This window comes from Cicer arietinum, chromosome 3 (genome assembly GCF_000331145.2).
Source record: "Cicer arietinum cultivar CDC Frontier isolate Library 1 chromosome 3, Cicar.CDCFrontier_v2.0, whole genome shotgun sequence".
Classification (NCBI taxonomy): Eukaryota; Viridiplantae; Streptophyta; class Magnoliopsida; order Fabales; family Fabaceae; genus Cicer; species Cicer arietinum.
The window spans coordinates 50,199,500-50,217,126 of record NC_021162.2 but is presented as its reverse complement, the minus strand read 5'-3'; the positions used below and the strand labels follow the sequence as shown (position 1 = coordinate 50,217,126).

At 27.7% G+C, this 17,627-nt stretch overlaps 1 protein-coding gene across 1 annotated transcript; it reads left to right on the top strand.

Annotated features, from left to right (window-relative positions):
* Positions 1–5,003: 5,003 nt before the first annotated feature.
* LOC101496389 (F-box/kelch-repeat protein At3g23880-like) lies at positions 5,004–6,194 on the top strand. The gene has a single exon (XM_012713297.2). It carries the CDS (start codon positions 5,004–5,006, stop codon positions 6,192–6,194), a length of 1,191 nt encoding a protein of 396 aa, XP_012568751.1.
* The last annotated feature ends 11,433 nt before the right edge of the window (positions 6,195–17,627 follow it).

Below are 17,627 nucleotides of genomic sequence, written 5' to 3'. Positions count from 1 at the left end.
TGTAGTAGTGCAATGTTGTCTAAAAAAAGCTAGCAAATAGAATTCATTAATTTCTCGGATTTGAATTCAATTCCTCGTTTTTATAACTTTTTCGGCGTTTTTTAGTTCACCAACCGAGTTTCCTACACGGGATGCTTACTTTTCTTGGTTATTTAGCTTCTTTTTTCCTTCTATTTTTATTCTTAGTTGTTTCGGATAGTTCCATAAACACATTTGTAAGTTTGTTAGTTAATTACACTAATTAAAAATTGTAATTAATTAGTTACACTAATTAGATGTTTTTTCAATGGGTATTATGTACTCCTTCGAGGACACTAGTCATTTTGATGCAGTAATAAAGCTTGGTAAATCGTGATTCATTTTGCCTTGTTGTGGAAGTGATTGTAACTTGATGGCATTTTTCATCATGCTGTGAAAAAGGAATTCCCTATATTTTCCTATCTTATGGAGTATAGTTATGTACTGCCAGAATAAGTCACTGTAATTGATTTACAGGATTATTTTGGACCGAATAAATTTAAGGGAAGTCAATGTGTATTTTTTGTGCAGGTGAATAAATGTTTGATGTTATAATTATTTATATTATAGTAACTTTTATTTAAATTATTTTATTTATTAATTTTTTGTAGAGATTAAATTTTATCAAATCAATTATTCAATGTCTTTATGAATGTTAGCAACACACATTTTTCAATATACTTTTCAATCAAAGAATGTGTTCCTAACAATCATGTGTTTTTATATTGCCTTAATAATTATACAAACAAATATTGGATATGTATTGCTATAACTCTATAAGGTGTTATAGTCAATATTTTAAAAAGTATATCCTACACCATAGTGAACTTAATTGAGAAGGTCTTTAACTTTAAAGATGTTCAACTCCAAATCGATCTAAATTAAAAAAAGCAAATAAATAAATAAAACCAAAAATTACACAAAATCAAATATTATTAGATACCTTTAGATATTTTTTTTTTATGAAAACTGGTTACATCAAATATAATTTCATACTCCTTTTTCGAAACCAAACAAATCATAACTAAAATTATAAAATATCAATTAAAATAGTTATTCAGTAAACTAAATATTATTAGATGTATTAGAGTATTCTTTTATAAAAATCACCCGAATCAAATTGAATTTCATATTTCTTTTTCAAATTAAAACAAACCACATATATAAGTTTTAATACTTTTTTTTTTTGTGATGAGTAAGAGATATTGCATTAATTTGTAATTTATTAGTTTTAGTTTTTTTTAATAATACTTATTTGTTTTTTTAATAAATAATACATATTTGTTAAATTTAATGAGTGATTAGACAAATTGGTCTATGAAATTGTATGTGATGGTCAAATTAGTTTTTGAATTTTATAAATTGATAAATATATCCCTAAAATTATAAAATATCAATCAAAATAGTTATCCAGTAAACATTATTTATTAGATATTTTAATGTGGCACACTGAAACTAAATATGTGATTTATCAATGTCATCTTCTCAGAAGAAAAAAAATTCAATGAAATTTTGCCATCTCACAGACAGTGGTGGATCTTGAACTGAAACATTAGAGTGGTCAAATTTTTAAAATTTTAATGGATAAATGAAAAGTAGAATATTGTATTGTATATAAGAATTTTAAGTTGTAAATTTATAATATATATATATATATATATATATATATATATATATATATGTTAGAGAGAGGTAGTAGATCAAATTTTAGTTCACATTTTAATAATTAAAAGATAGTTGGAATTTAGGTTGAAAATTTAATTTAATTTTATAATCATAGTAGTTATTTTTGTAATTTTTTTTAAATTATTTTTCCCAATTTTTTATAATAGACATCTAGATTATAATTTGGTATATAAAAATTGATTTATTTAGTATAGGTTGTCTTAAAGATTTTGGAGACACTGTTCTACTTTTAAAAATTGTGCCAAATAAAAAAATATAATTTTAATAATTAAAAACATTGATAAAATAAATTTTAGTCCATACATATACATCGATCTATACGATGCAATATCTACATAATGCATGTCATTTAGTTAGATTAATTCATGTAACAATAAAATATGCATATATAGCATGTCTCTTTCACATCTTAAACACAGACATACTCGATAACGATAACCCAACAACCACAATTCAACTCATAAAAACAATTTTACTCTTAAAATGCATCGATTATGGATCTCAAAATTACAACAACATATAACATAATATTTATATTAATTAGCATATTTATTAATATAACAAATCCCACAAATCACAATTATCGATATACTTATATAATTTGATTTTTTTTGTAACCACCGTTCTATACTCATCCGCACAAATATGGAGAGAGAAAATAAAGAGAAATGTGGAATTATGAGAATAATGTCAAAATTTGGGTATTCTAGAAATAAAATACAAATATAAACTTTTTTGAATGACCTATGCAAATATAAGTATTTAGTACATAAAATTTATTAAATAGATCAATTTTTGTTGACTAAATTATATCTCAAATATATGTTATAAATAAAGTTTATAAATAAAGTAAAAGTAGTAATATAATAGTATTCTTCGTTTACAAGTGTGAATGTATATCGAAACTTAAATTTGTTATCGAATAAAATCTTTTGTGGTGTTATAGATATTTTATTGGAATTTCATTTACTATAGTATCCAATTAGATAAATTATGACTATTAAATTATAATTTTGATAATGTAATTCAATTTTAACTAGTTAAATAAAATATAATTTATTAATTCTAAAAAACTAATGAGTGTAAAATAATAAGTAAATGTAACTGGCTAACAAACTTAAAACTAACTATCTAAATATCTATTTGTAACTGTAATTAAGTAACTCTATTTAATTGACAAACTTAACTAAGTAACTAAATAAATAAGTAACTAAATAAATAATTAAGTCACCTTTCTCAATGGCTTAAACCCCAAGTTTATAAGTAGCAGCGGCGGGCGAGTTCGAAGTGATGAGAAAATGAGATTTGGGATTTTAAACAATTGAAAAAAGTGATTTAATTATTTATTTGATTATTTATTTAAGTTTGTTAGAGCAACTTTAAGGGTTGTTGAATCTTGTATCCGTCGTGTGTAATAACTTAAGTTTGTGGGATTCACTATGGTTCTTAATAGTTAAATCGTAGATTTAAATAATAAATAAGTTGTTTCATGTGATAAAATAGACTCCATTTAAAATTTTTATATTGCATTTACTATTGGAGGTGTTTTTAATTAAATACTGACCATATATATTTAGTCAGTTAGTTAAGTTTGTTAGTTAGTTACGATTACTTGATTATTTTACACTAATTAGTTTGTTAGAATTAATAAGTCATATTTTGTTTGAGAAACTAAAATATAACTATTAAATATTAAATCATAATTCCATAGTGATAATCTATCTAATTGTATGATATACTCTATCCAATAAAATATCTATAACACCACAAAAGATTTGATTCGAAAACATGACTAATTAATTCAATTTGATAGAATTGATTTATATTCACATTGTATACGAAAAAATCCATCGCATAGAAGTAAATATACTCTTAAAAGATATTCAGTATCTATATCAACAAAAAATTAGATCTATTGTAATTTCAAACTATGGAAAGCTTCATCGTTCTTTCACCAATTTTGTTTTACAACATAGAAACCCTTCTAAATTAATCACCTAAATTACCAACAAATCATTTAACAAAACAAAACAAGATCGAAATTTTAACTAGAAAAACAAGATCGAAATCTTAGCAAGAAAAACAAAACTTTAGCAAGAACAACAAGTTCGAAATATTTTTTAAGCCAATTCATTATCAAAAGTGCTTCAGAAGCTGCAAATCGAAATCCTCCCATTCGAGTTCAATCAACGGTCTACGAACTGAATCGCTTCGCTTACGTACCCTCACGTTTTCCTCTAGGAGGGAACGAAGAGCGTTTCCATGTTGGAATTTTTTTTAATTGCTCTCCGATTACACTGTTTCATCATTCTTTGTCATGGTGGTTGCCGTGCAGGATTTCGCCGGCGACAGATACAAAATTGTAAGTAATTGCAATTATATATTAACTAATTTATGAAATATTTAAATTTTATGAATCAATTGAGAAAATTATATATTCAATTACTATATTATATCATAATCTTTAAATATGAATTATTTTAATTAATATTTTACAATTTTAAAGATGTGTTTGTCAATTTACCAAATTTATAGATTAAGTTAACTCGAACGCTTTTATTTTTTTGAGACCAATTAATTTATGCACTTTAAATTTAATATATTTTTATCATTACTTCATATGTTTTTTTAATTAGAATCAATTAAATTTATTTTGTAATATAATTTTTCAGTATATTTTATATTTTATTTCAAATATGATGTTCTAAAATAATTTTATAATATTAATATTAAATAATTTTTTATAACTTTTATTTATATCAATTGAATACCGATCCAATTTAAATCTAACATAATTTAACTATTCATATTAATTAATCCAATCAACTAAATAAATCAATGTTTGAAATAATAAGTACTGAATAAGATTGGTTATATATGTATATTTAATATTAAAAATTGATTTATTCAACTGTTAATATAATTCAATTTATTATTGATATAAAAGTATGACACCGATCTAAAGCAAGAAAATAGCATTGTATCGTTTTTATTCGATTCAAGTTTTTCTTTTGACGGATTTTTTTCCGTTCAAGTTTGTGTATACCTTATTAACAATCAGGTATTTTCAGAAAACAAATCATCTATTTATTATCCTAACTATCTAACGAGATTCGCTATAACTAAAACAAGATTCTGTTTGTAAAGGGTAGCGCGCGAGAATCGGCGAAAATATTTACACAACACACAATTGTTGATATAAATATAGAAATAGAGTTAGGATTCAAAACAGAAGCATACACGCAAGGTTTTTCTTCTGCGAATGATTCAGAAACCAAAAACCTTTCAGCCTCTACAACATGTCGCAACACTCCAATCGCACTGATTTGCTTCCTGATGAACTTATCGTCGAAATCCTCACATTGCTTACCGTAAAATCTATATTGCGATTAAAATGTGTAAGCAAGTCTTGGAATGCCCTAATCTCCAATCCCAAATTCGTTAAATTTCACCTTCAGCGATCGACACGAAACAAACAGCTACTGTTAACCTTGATTGCATCCAGTAGCTATGTCCATTGCGGTGTAGTAACGTTTCCAATACGCAGTTTACTTGAGAACATATCAACCACCCTTTGTTACGAACCGATGAACTACACGAACGATTGTAGTCGAGTAATTGGTTCGTGTAATGGATTGCTTTGTTTGCTCGGTTTTTCTAATACAATTGGACCTTCAAGTATCTGGATCCAGTTCTGGAATCCAGCCACAGGAATACTATCTGAAAAATTTAAATCTATTAACCATCCTCGCCATTATAGATATGAGAGGCTTAGATGCACATTTGGTTATGATAATTTATCTCACACGTATAAGGTTGTGGCTGTCACTTCTATGGAAGTCAAAGTTTTCAGTTTGAGTGACAATATTTGGAAACATCTTGAAAGTTTACCTGTATTTCCTATTGATTATGACTTTGTTCTTAATGCTTGTTTTGCCAATGATGGTGTGTATTTGAACAATGCGGTTAATTGGTTGGCTTTTAAAAATAACACTGAACGTATTCATTATTTGAACGGCGTTCATGTTGAGAAACTTGTGGTTATCTCTATGGATCTTGGTACAGAGACCTATAGGCAGTTGTTGCTTCCTAAGGGTTTTGATAAAATGACAGCTGTTGTTGCGCCAATTATTTCTGTTTTGATGGACTGTCTGTGTTTTTCATACCATTTGATGGGAACTCATTTGGTTATATGGAAGATGACTGAATTTGGAAATGAACAATCTTGGACTCAATTTATTAGAATTAGGTTTCAAGATCTGCAAGTGGAAGAAGAGTTTGGTGACTCTATTTATCATAGATTGTTTCTGATTCCATTATTTCTTTCTGAGAATGGTGATACATTGATATTGGCTAGCAATATAGAAGAACAAGCAATAATATATCATTTGAGAGATAATAGAGTACGGCGAACCAAGGTGACCAATGATGTGATGTGGTTAATTTCCAAAGATTATGTTGAAAGTTTGGTTCCAATTTCCGGAACCTAAGTTTTTTTTTAATGAGAATTATGCATTCATTTTGTTTCTTGTGTTTAAATTCTACTTTTTTTTTGTATTTTGTTGTTTCACTCATGTGTAATGAGTTACGGCACTATTAATTGATGTGTTTTTTGGATTTTTTGGAAGCGTTTATAGAAATTTTCTGCAATAATGTGCTGTTTTAGAACTGTATTTAAGGAAAGAAGAAATTCTCCAACTCCTTATAATTAATCCAAGCATACTTTTTGCTGCACTTTGGGTATGATAGGAATATTTTTGTAGTTGCACACTATATAAGGAAAACTTTATGATATCACATATATGAAGTTTTGGTATGTGTTTGGATTCTAATTTTTAGTTAAAATTAAGTTTTTTATATATAATCTATGTTTAAATATTTTTTTTATAACCGTGATTTTATAAAATAAAATTTGTTTGAATTATATAATTAAATATATTTTTAAATGTATATTTATTAAAAAGAATACATATTTTATGATAATATATATAATGTGAATTTTGTCGTTAGTGTATTTTGTGAAAAAATAAGTAGAAAGTTTTTATATAAATCTAAATATGAAATGGACAATTCAAAAGTACTCATTATGTTACTTTCAGCTAAATGATGATTTGGAGTAAAATTAAGATTGTAAAATTAATTTTCTAAGAATACTCAAACATAATATCAACCTACTTTTTTTCATTACAAGTTACAAATGAAAAACTTACTACCCATGCTTTTAGGTGGTTGGTATCCGGTTATTACCTATTATCCAATAACCCAAGCTTCAGATCGGAAAGGCTTTTCAGATTTACGAAATCAGATTGCAAATTAACAATCAATTTCCTTACCGCAATATTTTGCAACACACGCCCACGGTCAAATTGTGCGATGAGTTTCGAAATTCCTAGATTAACTGTCGAAAAGCTTCCACCTCTTGTACTTGAGCTTCTCAACGAAACCACCTCACCACATTTTTAGCCTAAGATCAACCTTTTTAACTAATTTTTTTTAATGCATTACTTATTATTCTCACTTGACTCATTTAACTTTCAATTATGATTATTAAAAACTCTACAAAGTAAAGCTCATTTTGTTTCTCGTTGATAAACAATGCTATTTTCTACTTTCTTTTTTATTTTTGAGTTTGTTTATCACAACTCTTTTTTAATAATCACTTTTAAGGGTTTTACGAATTTGTTATATCTTTTGAAAAAAATCTAAAATTCATTTAAAATGAAAAGTTCTTCTGATTTTAAATAACTTTTTTTTATAAAAATCATTTTTTATAATAGATTTAAAAAATATAAAAATCAGTTTTTATCACAGTAAATTAATTCAAAATAATTTTTCATTTTTTAAAAATCTTATCATTTTTTAAAAATCTTTCAAAAAATAAAATGTAAATTATTGAGTGTCTTAATCAGTTTTTCATAATTCATAGCAAATATATTCTTTATTATTATTCTTAAAATTTGAAAAATAACTAGTTTAAAATCAGATTTCATAAATAATCAATTTAAAATTAACTTTGTCACAATAATTATCAAATCAATTATATTCTCAATTGAAAAATTAACATTATAGAAAATCAATATTACTCATTTATTAAATGATTTTATATTATAAAATATAAAAAATAAATAAAAGTTTAGAAAGAAAAATATTCTTGAGGCCTACGTATCTCAACTAGCGACATGTCGTTTTAAAAAAATTTCCAAAAAAATATTTATAAAAGGAATAGACAATCAATTAATCTTAACTAACAGCATAAAAGTAAAATCGATCTGTTTTTATGAAAGCTACGCAACAATCCCGATTATCTCGCTTGATCTTGCTACAGAGACCTGTAGGCAGTTTTTACCCCCTCGAGGTTTTCATCCATTGCTACTTGTTGTGGAACCAACTATTACTGTGTTGAATGACTGCCTTTGTTTTTCTTATCATTGTGAGGCAACTCAATTTCTTATCTGGAAGATGATTGAATTTGGAGTTCAACAATCTTGGACTCAATTATTTAAAATTAGTTATCACAATCTTCAAGTAATTAATGACTATGGTAACTTGATTAATGATAGCTTGAAAAATGGCCAATAGAATAAATTGGTTTCTCTCCAAAGATTACGATGAAAGTTTCGTTCCAATTCCCTCAAAATAAGTTTTTTATGATGATTTATTTGTTCCAATTTTTTTTTAATTCATATATTTTATTTTGATCCTTATTATCTTATAATAAAATATAACAAATTTTTTTCTAATGTTATTATATTGTTAAATGATTATATATATTGACTATTCTTAAGTGGCTGCATATTTTAGAACTATGCATTCAATTTTTTTATTTTTTTTGTTTGAGTTTTTGTTTTACTTTTTTTTATTTGGTGTTTCATTCTAATGTGTAATATGAGTTTTTTTTTTTCCAATACTCTCTTTTTTTCAAAAATTTATCAAAATATTCATTTTTCAAAATTATATATCAAAATACCTCATTTTTATAGTTACTTCGCCTTTGTAAATGATGACTTCCTTAAAGGAAACTCAAGTTTGCAAAGGGGACTTCCTTAAGGAATTTTTCAAAAAAAAAAAATAAATCAATTTCTCCTCAATTTAACTATATATATATATAATTCATAAAAAGGCAAACGAAAATTTTAAATTACATAGAAGAATAATTAATATAATTCATAAATGATATTGGTCAACATATAAAGGTGAAACATTGTAATTCGGATAATTAAAAAATGTCAAAAAAATGCAGATTATGTCAGTTAACTTGTCATACTCAAAAACGTACTGTTCAAATATTACAAAGAACTCTAGTCAATTTATGTAATTTAAAATTGGTATTTGTGTCTTTTTATGAATTATATATATATTGTTAATTTAAAAAAAAAAAATTAAAACTTTAAAAAAAAAAAAAAATTCTTTAAGGAAGTTGTCATTTGCAAATGCGACTTGTAAGTGAGTATAAAAATTAAATATTTTGGCACATTTAAAAATAGAAGATTATTAAATTAAATAAACTAATATGAATAATTTTTGAATTATAGGTCCATAACCTCAACTGCAAGCCGATGAGGCATTATTGGGGGTAGATGGCAGGATGTTATAAAGAAGAGAAGAAATTATAGACTTCTCATAGCTACATTTCCTGTAGTTTTAGCACTCGTTTTGTATAAGATAGTTGTTATGGCCCTCTTGATTTAGTTTTTCATTTAGTTAAGGTGAACTTCCATGATTTACATGAATTAATGATTAAGGAAATCCTTATGATATTACTTCACATGATAGATAGAAGCTTCAAGAGGCATTTAGACTTTATTTGATATATATTATATATTATGTGTATGGTTCTTATTAATTCTCTTCTTCTTTTTATTTATTTATAAGTTTAGACTTCTAATGATTCTAAACATGGGTGTAAATTATTTCACTTAAGCTGAGTGTTATTTAAAAGTATTGACGTAGTGTTACTTAGAAGTATACCTCAATTGAGTCAATTCAAGTCATCAATTAAATCATTTGCTACAGCCAGCTCTTTTGTAATTATCTATCTGCATCTTTCACATGTTACTTTAGAAACACACCAGTAAGGGTATTATATATTAGTATAACGGCTTTTTTGACTTTAATTCTCTTGTATATATTTTCATTGTAACTCAATTAATTTAAATTTTTATTTATTTTATGTTATGAAATTCTATAGGGATTGTTTCTCTTTTTCCTCATTTCTATGTTTGTCATTGTTAACATGGTATCAAAGAGCTTTGGTTGATTTTAGGATCTATTTTTACGACGATCGATACCGACTTTCTCCCTCGGTTTTTGACCCGATTCTACCTCTCTGTTTTGGGCACGGTTCTGCTCTTTTGTTTCTAGTATAGTTATGCTCTTCTGTCTCCGGTGCGGTTCTTCTCTTCTGTTTCCCACATGATTTTGTTTGGTTCCTGATTAACTTCATTATTGAGAGTTATCTCTAATCTCTTTTGTTTCAATGATTGTGTTCGTTGAATTTTTCTATCATTATTTGTTATGGTTGGTGCTAAGGATGACTCTCTTCAATCTGTTAGTGTCCACCTCATCAATGGACATAATTACTCTTATGAGAATTATGTGATGAAAAAAAATTTGATTGAAAAAGATATGTGGAGTTATGTTGATGAAACTTATGTGAAGCGTACAAATAAAAAAGATGAAGCTGAATATGCAAAAGATTTGAAAACACAAAATGTTAGTAATTCAAAAATCATTACTTGGATTAATATTTTTGTAGAGCTGTTTATAAGCATGCATCTAGCAAAATATGATATTGCTAAAGAGATTTGGGATCACTTGAAACGTTTGTACGTTCAGTCTAACTTTGCAAAATGTTATCAGTTGGAAAATGATATTAGGACCTTTAAGCATAACAATATGACCATTCATAAATTCTATTCGACAATGACTAATTTGTGGGATTAATTGACTATTTTGGAATCAACTGAGTTGAAAGTTGTCAAAGCTTACATCGATCAAAGAGAAGCAACGTCTGGTTTGGTTTCTGATGACTCTTCATGATGATTTTGAGGGTCTTCGTGGGGGTATTTTGCATCGTTCCCCTCTTTCTAATGTTGAATCAGTAGTTATTGAGTTGTTGCAGAAAAAATCAGACTTAAGACCCACTCGATTGTGTCAGATAAGGGAATTCTCTCAACTCCTCCATGTATTTTTGTTGCTCCTACTAAAAAAGGAAAATTTCAAGGGAGAGATATGCCTAGTAATAACGAATGTGCTTTTTGCAAAGAAAAATGTCATTGAAAATCACATTTTCCGAAATTTAGGAGAGTACATAAGAAGAATTTTAGGGACCATCGTCCAATGTTGTTGTTTATGTTCCTCCTATCATTGGCTCTAGTTCTAATTATGTATACTCATCTGAGACTGCTTTCCAACTAGTGCTTAATTTCATTTTATTTTTTTAAAAGTACTTTAATTTAGACAAATAAAATATGATGAAATTTTATTTTAATTAACACTTTTAATGTCTTTGAAATATCATATTTTATAATCAAACCACATGCATTTTTGAAGAAAATTTACTTTTCATACTTAAATCACACTTTAGAAATACTATATTGTGAGAGAATAAGAGTTTATCCATCTTTATACAAAATCTAGATCTAAAAACAATAATGATGTTCTTCTTCTTCCTAAAAATAATAACTTTTAAGAAATAAAAAATTATTTAATTTAACCAATACTCTATTAGCTTGAAGAGAACAAAGACAACAAGATGTGCTCAACAAAATACCAAGTGCCCCACAAATATCAAGTTTTCAGATAACAACATCAATAGCTAGTGGTATTTTGTTACAATATTCAAAACAATAAATACGTATAATTGTCACATATTTACTAGGCTAAATTACATTTGTGGTCCTTTAACTTAATCTTAGGTAACGTTTTAGTCCTTTATCTTTTTTTTTTTCCCGACATGGTCCTTTATTTTAATTTTAAGTGACAATTTGATATTTTATGTTTTAAAATTTCAACAATGTTATCCTTTTTTATACAAAAATTCAAAAAAAAAAATTCAATTAAAACTCATAAAAGTAATTATATTCTTCAATATAATACAAATTTCATCAAATTCGTAACGCAAATCTTCAAATAAACTCATATTTTCATACTTTATTTGATATTGTTAGGAATAAATGACTAAATCGGGGAAAAAAAAAAGATAAGGACTAAAACGTTACCTGAGATTAAGTTAAAGGACCACAAATGTAATTTAGCCTATTTACTATGATATATGTAGATAAAATTCTGTCAAATACTTGAAGGATTTAATTACACAAATAACATCAGAACTTACATCAAAAATTAATTATAGCTAGAGATATGCACAATTTATCTTTATTTGTAAATTAAAAGATCAAACAAGATATTAAAGGCACCACTAATTCAAAATCTTCATACTATAAAAATTAACTGTGAACGATATTTTCAACACAATTATCAAACATTGATGATAAGGCTTGTCAAATAATAGTCGCCCTCTTACCTACTATTGTCCACATGATAAATAATTTATAATCATCGTACGTTAACATCACATATAAGAAACTATATAGCCGGTGAAGTTGTGTTTTCCTTCAAATCATCGACAACTCGCATGAATAATTTCACACTTCATATTTTATACATCAAACTGGATCAAATTTACATAATAGAGGTAACTTCGACAACATGTTTCAACCAACTCAATCAAAATTAGGTCGCTTGATAGTCATAAAACTTATTGACATCACTCAACTTGAGAACAAACTCACAAGCAAGTCAAATTAGCATTAAATATCACTGAAATGCGTGAAAAAAATATTTTGTAAAAAATTCAAATAATATTCTAAAACATTATAAGTCATATATTCAATTTTAATTAAATTTTACAAATAAAAAAATAGAGTGATAAAAAATATTTATGCTAAAATGACACACATAGATTTAAAGGATTCTTTAAATAAAAGAACAAATAATTCTAAAATCAATCTTTTCCAAACTAAAACAAATCTTAATCTGTTTATAAATAAAAAAACAATTCTAGAAACTATAATTCTAAAAATAAAAGGATCAAACCTTTATATTCTATTCCATTTTTGTTTTTCCTTTATACTTTATACATTTTTTTTTAGATTCATTATTGAACGATATTTAAAGGCATCAAACTTCCATATATATATATATATATATATATATATATAGTCAATTCCATATAGAAGTGCATCGTGGCCAACCCCAAAAAATGAGATAGCGGGTTGCGGGATACCGAGATGTTATAATGATCATGCAGTATATAATTTCAGATGTGGCATTGATGGCAAATAACACCCAATGTTGCCTACAACAACAAAAATGTGGTTGGCAATTTTGTTTACACAACTGATAAGTATCATAAATTAAAATAAAATAAAAAAGATATAGATAAAGAATATCTAATTACCCTGAATTATATGACGCAAGAAACAGCTTATCCTTCTCTTTATTTTCCAAAAGTATATCAACAACATATTTTTTTACGTTAACTAGATCGAGTTTAAACATGGATGGCTTATGGGGAGATAAGAATGAAAATCTATCTGTTAATTTGTGCATGCGCACCAACTTTTCACACAAATACCTTCAATGAAAATATCAAATTAGATTAATTACCAATAAATGTGACAGTGATGCATTTAAAAGTAACTTTTATCATAAATAAAGTATTTTACATTACCTAATAATGTATATGTTGATGACAGTAGCACTTAGCTCCTTATGATTGAGAAGTTCATATATGTGTTCTTTATCAAGTAATTCTTCATACTCATCTATGAAAATATCTTTCTCCATGTGTATGATACGTGAATCATTGTTGTCCATATCCATTTTTGCTTGTATGTCAAGACACGATCCACATCGAGAAAGACGTGGATGACTTATTTTAGGAGCAGCAACTGATTTTCCACAATCTAGTTTTTGAATTTTGCCAGATTTATTTTTAACACGAACCTGCATTTGCGGTACGGCTGATTTCTGGCAGATTTGCGGTGCAGCTAATTTTTGGCAGATTTGCGGTGCGGCGGGTTTTGCTTGAATCTGTAAAAATGAGGTTGATCAATTTGTTAGTTATTATAGTAAGCTAATCATTTCGTATTCAATTGACATATATGTCAAACCTTTTCCGGTTAAGTGATTGATTCGTTGTGAGGAATCTTCTTATCATTCCCTTTAGACTTTGTAAGAATCTAAATAAATGTGAAATTAAAGTTAACAGCAGAAAATTCAGTAATTAAACATAATCATACAATTAAACATAATCATACAATTAAACATACATAGCCATTAAACATACCGTATCTATGGCAACAAATTTTTTGGGCCATGCCACGTAACTACCTATTGTTTCTCCCAAAAACTTGATATCTCCATCGTTGTCGGGTAAAGGCAATGGTACAAATGGTTCAAAAGCGGTGAAACTTTAGATGGATGGATTTGTGCTTTCTCATGTGAAAAATAGCTTTTTGGAGTTACGCCAAATCCTTTACCCCTCACACCACCAAAATATTCAGGAACATTAACTACCTTATCAAGTGTAAAAATGAGGCGGTGCGGCTAATTTCTGGCAGATTTGCGGTGCGACGGGTTTTGCTTGAATCTGTAAAAATGAGGTTGATCAATTTGTTAGTTATTATAGTAAGCTAATCATTTGGTATTCAATTGACATATATGTCAAACCTTTTCCGGGGAAGTGATTGATTCGTTGTGAGAAATCTTCTTATCATTCCTTTTAGACTTTGTAAGAATCTAAATAAATGTGAAATTAAAGTTAACAGCAGAAAAATCAGTAATTAAACATAATCATACAATTAAACATACATAGCCATTAAACATACCGTATCTATGGCAACAAATTTTTTGGGCCATGCCACGTAACTACCTATTGCTTCTCCCAAAAACTTGATATCTCCATCGTTGTCGGGTAAAGGCAATGGTACAAGTGGTTCAAAAGCGGTGAAACTTTAGATGGATGGATTTGTGCTTTCTCATGTGAAAAATAGCTTTTTGGAGTTACGCCAAATCCTTTACCCCTCACACCGCCAGAATATTCAGGAACATTAACTACCTTATCAAGTATGTCCCTGCAACTAACTTGTTTATTCTCCTTTGGATTTTTTGGAGTTACGCCAAATCCTTTACCCCTCACACCTCCATAATATTCAAGAACATTAAATACCTTACCAAGTATGTCCCTGTAACTAACTTGTTTATTCTCCTTTGGATTTTCATAACATTGTTCTAGATTCTCCTAAAATACATGTATGATTAAAAAGATAAGTTCAATATCATTTTTAATAAACAATATTAAAAAATATTAAAGTGATAATATACTTACACATTGTGTTATCACTTGTTGAACATTTTCATTATCAACTATTCCATTTTTATTCAAACATGTCTCCTTCCACAAAATATGACGACCTAATGGTTGATCAGATTTTGTCTCTTGAAACTATTCATTAAGACATAAACAAAATATTAGTTATAAACTATAGTATATAATCTACCACATTATATAAAAATGATGTTTACTTACAATTTTTTGCTCTAAACGTGCATACCAATACACGATTTTTTGTATGGATGCATTGGAGTTTTTACTCTCTCGGGATTTGCCGTACTTATACTCTATATAAAAAAAAAATAACGATCGTTTCAAAAAATACGCTATGAATATGAATAAAACACAAATGCTAATAAATTAATATTACCACAAAAGTGGGGTCTGCACGTTTAGCTACAAAAGCGCTCCATTCTTCATTTGATATGTAGTGTTTGTATATTTTTGAAGTTTCAACATTCAAATTTCCATCACGATCTCTTAAGTAACACTTTGACAAATGAGATCTAAATCCTTTATGTATTTTCTGGCAACTCTAAGTACATAATTTTTTCGCACCTCATCAACGTTAAAAGCTGACTGCAAACCAATGGAAAAAATTTTAAGAAAAAAGTGGAGCAAAAAAAGTTACTTGTATATCATTCTAAAATATATCTTTAGCATCCTTCAAAGCTTTATCTCTCCAATCATCAATTGTTATTGGGATATTTTGACGAACAATTGCACCAATGTAACTTACCATCATTGAACTATTGGGCTCAATTGGCTGACCACTTTGATTCCATCCCACCCAATAAACTCATAGAGTAAGTGCATGTTTTCAAAAAAGATAAAAAATAAATTCTAAACAAAGTATAGTATACCTCAAATTTAATTCTATTACTTCTTGCTTTGATGACCTTTTGCATAATAGTTGCCCCATATTTAACTTCATCATTTTGACGATCTAAATCATTATTGAAATCCATTTATCTACACATTTCACACAATATAACTTCACCAAGTTCAACATGCAGTAGTCTAAGTACCAATATAAGTTCAACATGCAGTTTATTGACAAATTAATAAATACAATACCTGACAACAACAATCTCTGAATTTAGGGTTACGACTTCGCTTAATTAGGAACAACGAAAAGAGGGCTCATAAATACGTATGGTGAAGGTTCGTATGGAGGATTCGCAGTAGGGTTCGTATGGAGATGGTTCGTAGCGATAATTGTGAAGAGGGTTCGTAGGGATAGTAGTGAAGAGAGAGAAGATGGTCACTAGAAATCGTACGGAGAGTAACGAAGATGGAGAATGCGTAATGAAGATGAAAATGAGGAGGTTTCGTACTGTCAAGTTCATAGGGAGAGTATGTAATGAAGAGGAAACTGAAGCGGTTTCTTATTATCAGTTTACTTAAAGACCATTTTACAACGCTTGTAAAAAAATCACTTTAAAAGACCTAAAAGACATAACCCTATTACAGCGCTTTAAAAGACTATATAAAGAGCGCTTTAAAAGACTGTATAAAAGGCGCTATTTGAGCATTTTACAGCGCTTATGGACAAAAAGCGTTGTAAATGATTAAAAATCTTGTATATGACCATTTTTAAAAGCCTTTTACAGCGCTTATAGAACAAGCGCTAGAAAATGTTTGTAATTTAATTTTTTGATAGCCTTTTACAACGCTTTCACAACAAGCGCAATAAATTTTTTTTTAATTTAATTTTTAAAAGCTTTTTAAAGCGCTTATGGACAAAAAATACTGTAAAATGATTTGTAATTTAATTTTTGAAAGCCTTTTACAATGCTTATTGTAACACCCCGAATTTTCAAAGCGAGGGTGTATTTTTTTTTCAAAAGAAATTAAAATAAATCAGAGAATTAAATAAGTCAATACCTTTGGATAAATAATTGAGTCATTATAATTTACAAGCAGCGGAAAAGTTTCTCAAAATATGAATCCAAAATATTTACACATCAAAAGTTGGTACATGTAACCCATCGAAAATAACATGTCAAGCTGGCAATATTAGTATAAGTACGGTCTTCCATTTTAAAACAAATACAATTCAAAAGAAAGACATATGATCCCTCTATGTCAACCTAATCTGATCATTCTCCAAAACAAACTAAACACCCTGAGTGATCTCCACGCGCCCCGTAAGATCCTCCTAACATAGCTCCAGTCAGGCATTCCCCACAACATTCCCATCCACAGGGTACAAACCGGTAAGATTGTCTTGGCTCTCATCTAAGGGCAAAGCCCAGATTTCCACAATAGTTATAAAGGGTCACCAACCGAAATTAACAGTTAACACATAACATTTAAGTTTTTAAATGCACAAAATAACCTTTCAACTAAGCATGCACCTTAAAAGGATTTTCCATATGCTAAAAGTTCATATAATGCTTGCCAATTAAAAATGAAATCAAAATAAAGTTCTCAATCAATCAAGTAATACATAACTGACCAAGACATTGATAAATCAATTGAGCAATCTGTTATCTAACTCAAAATAAGAATTTCTACTAAG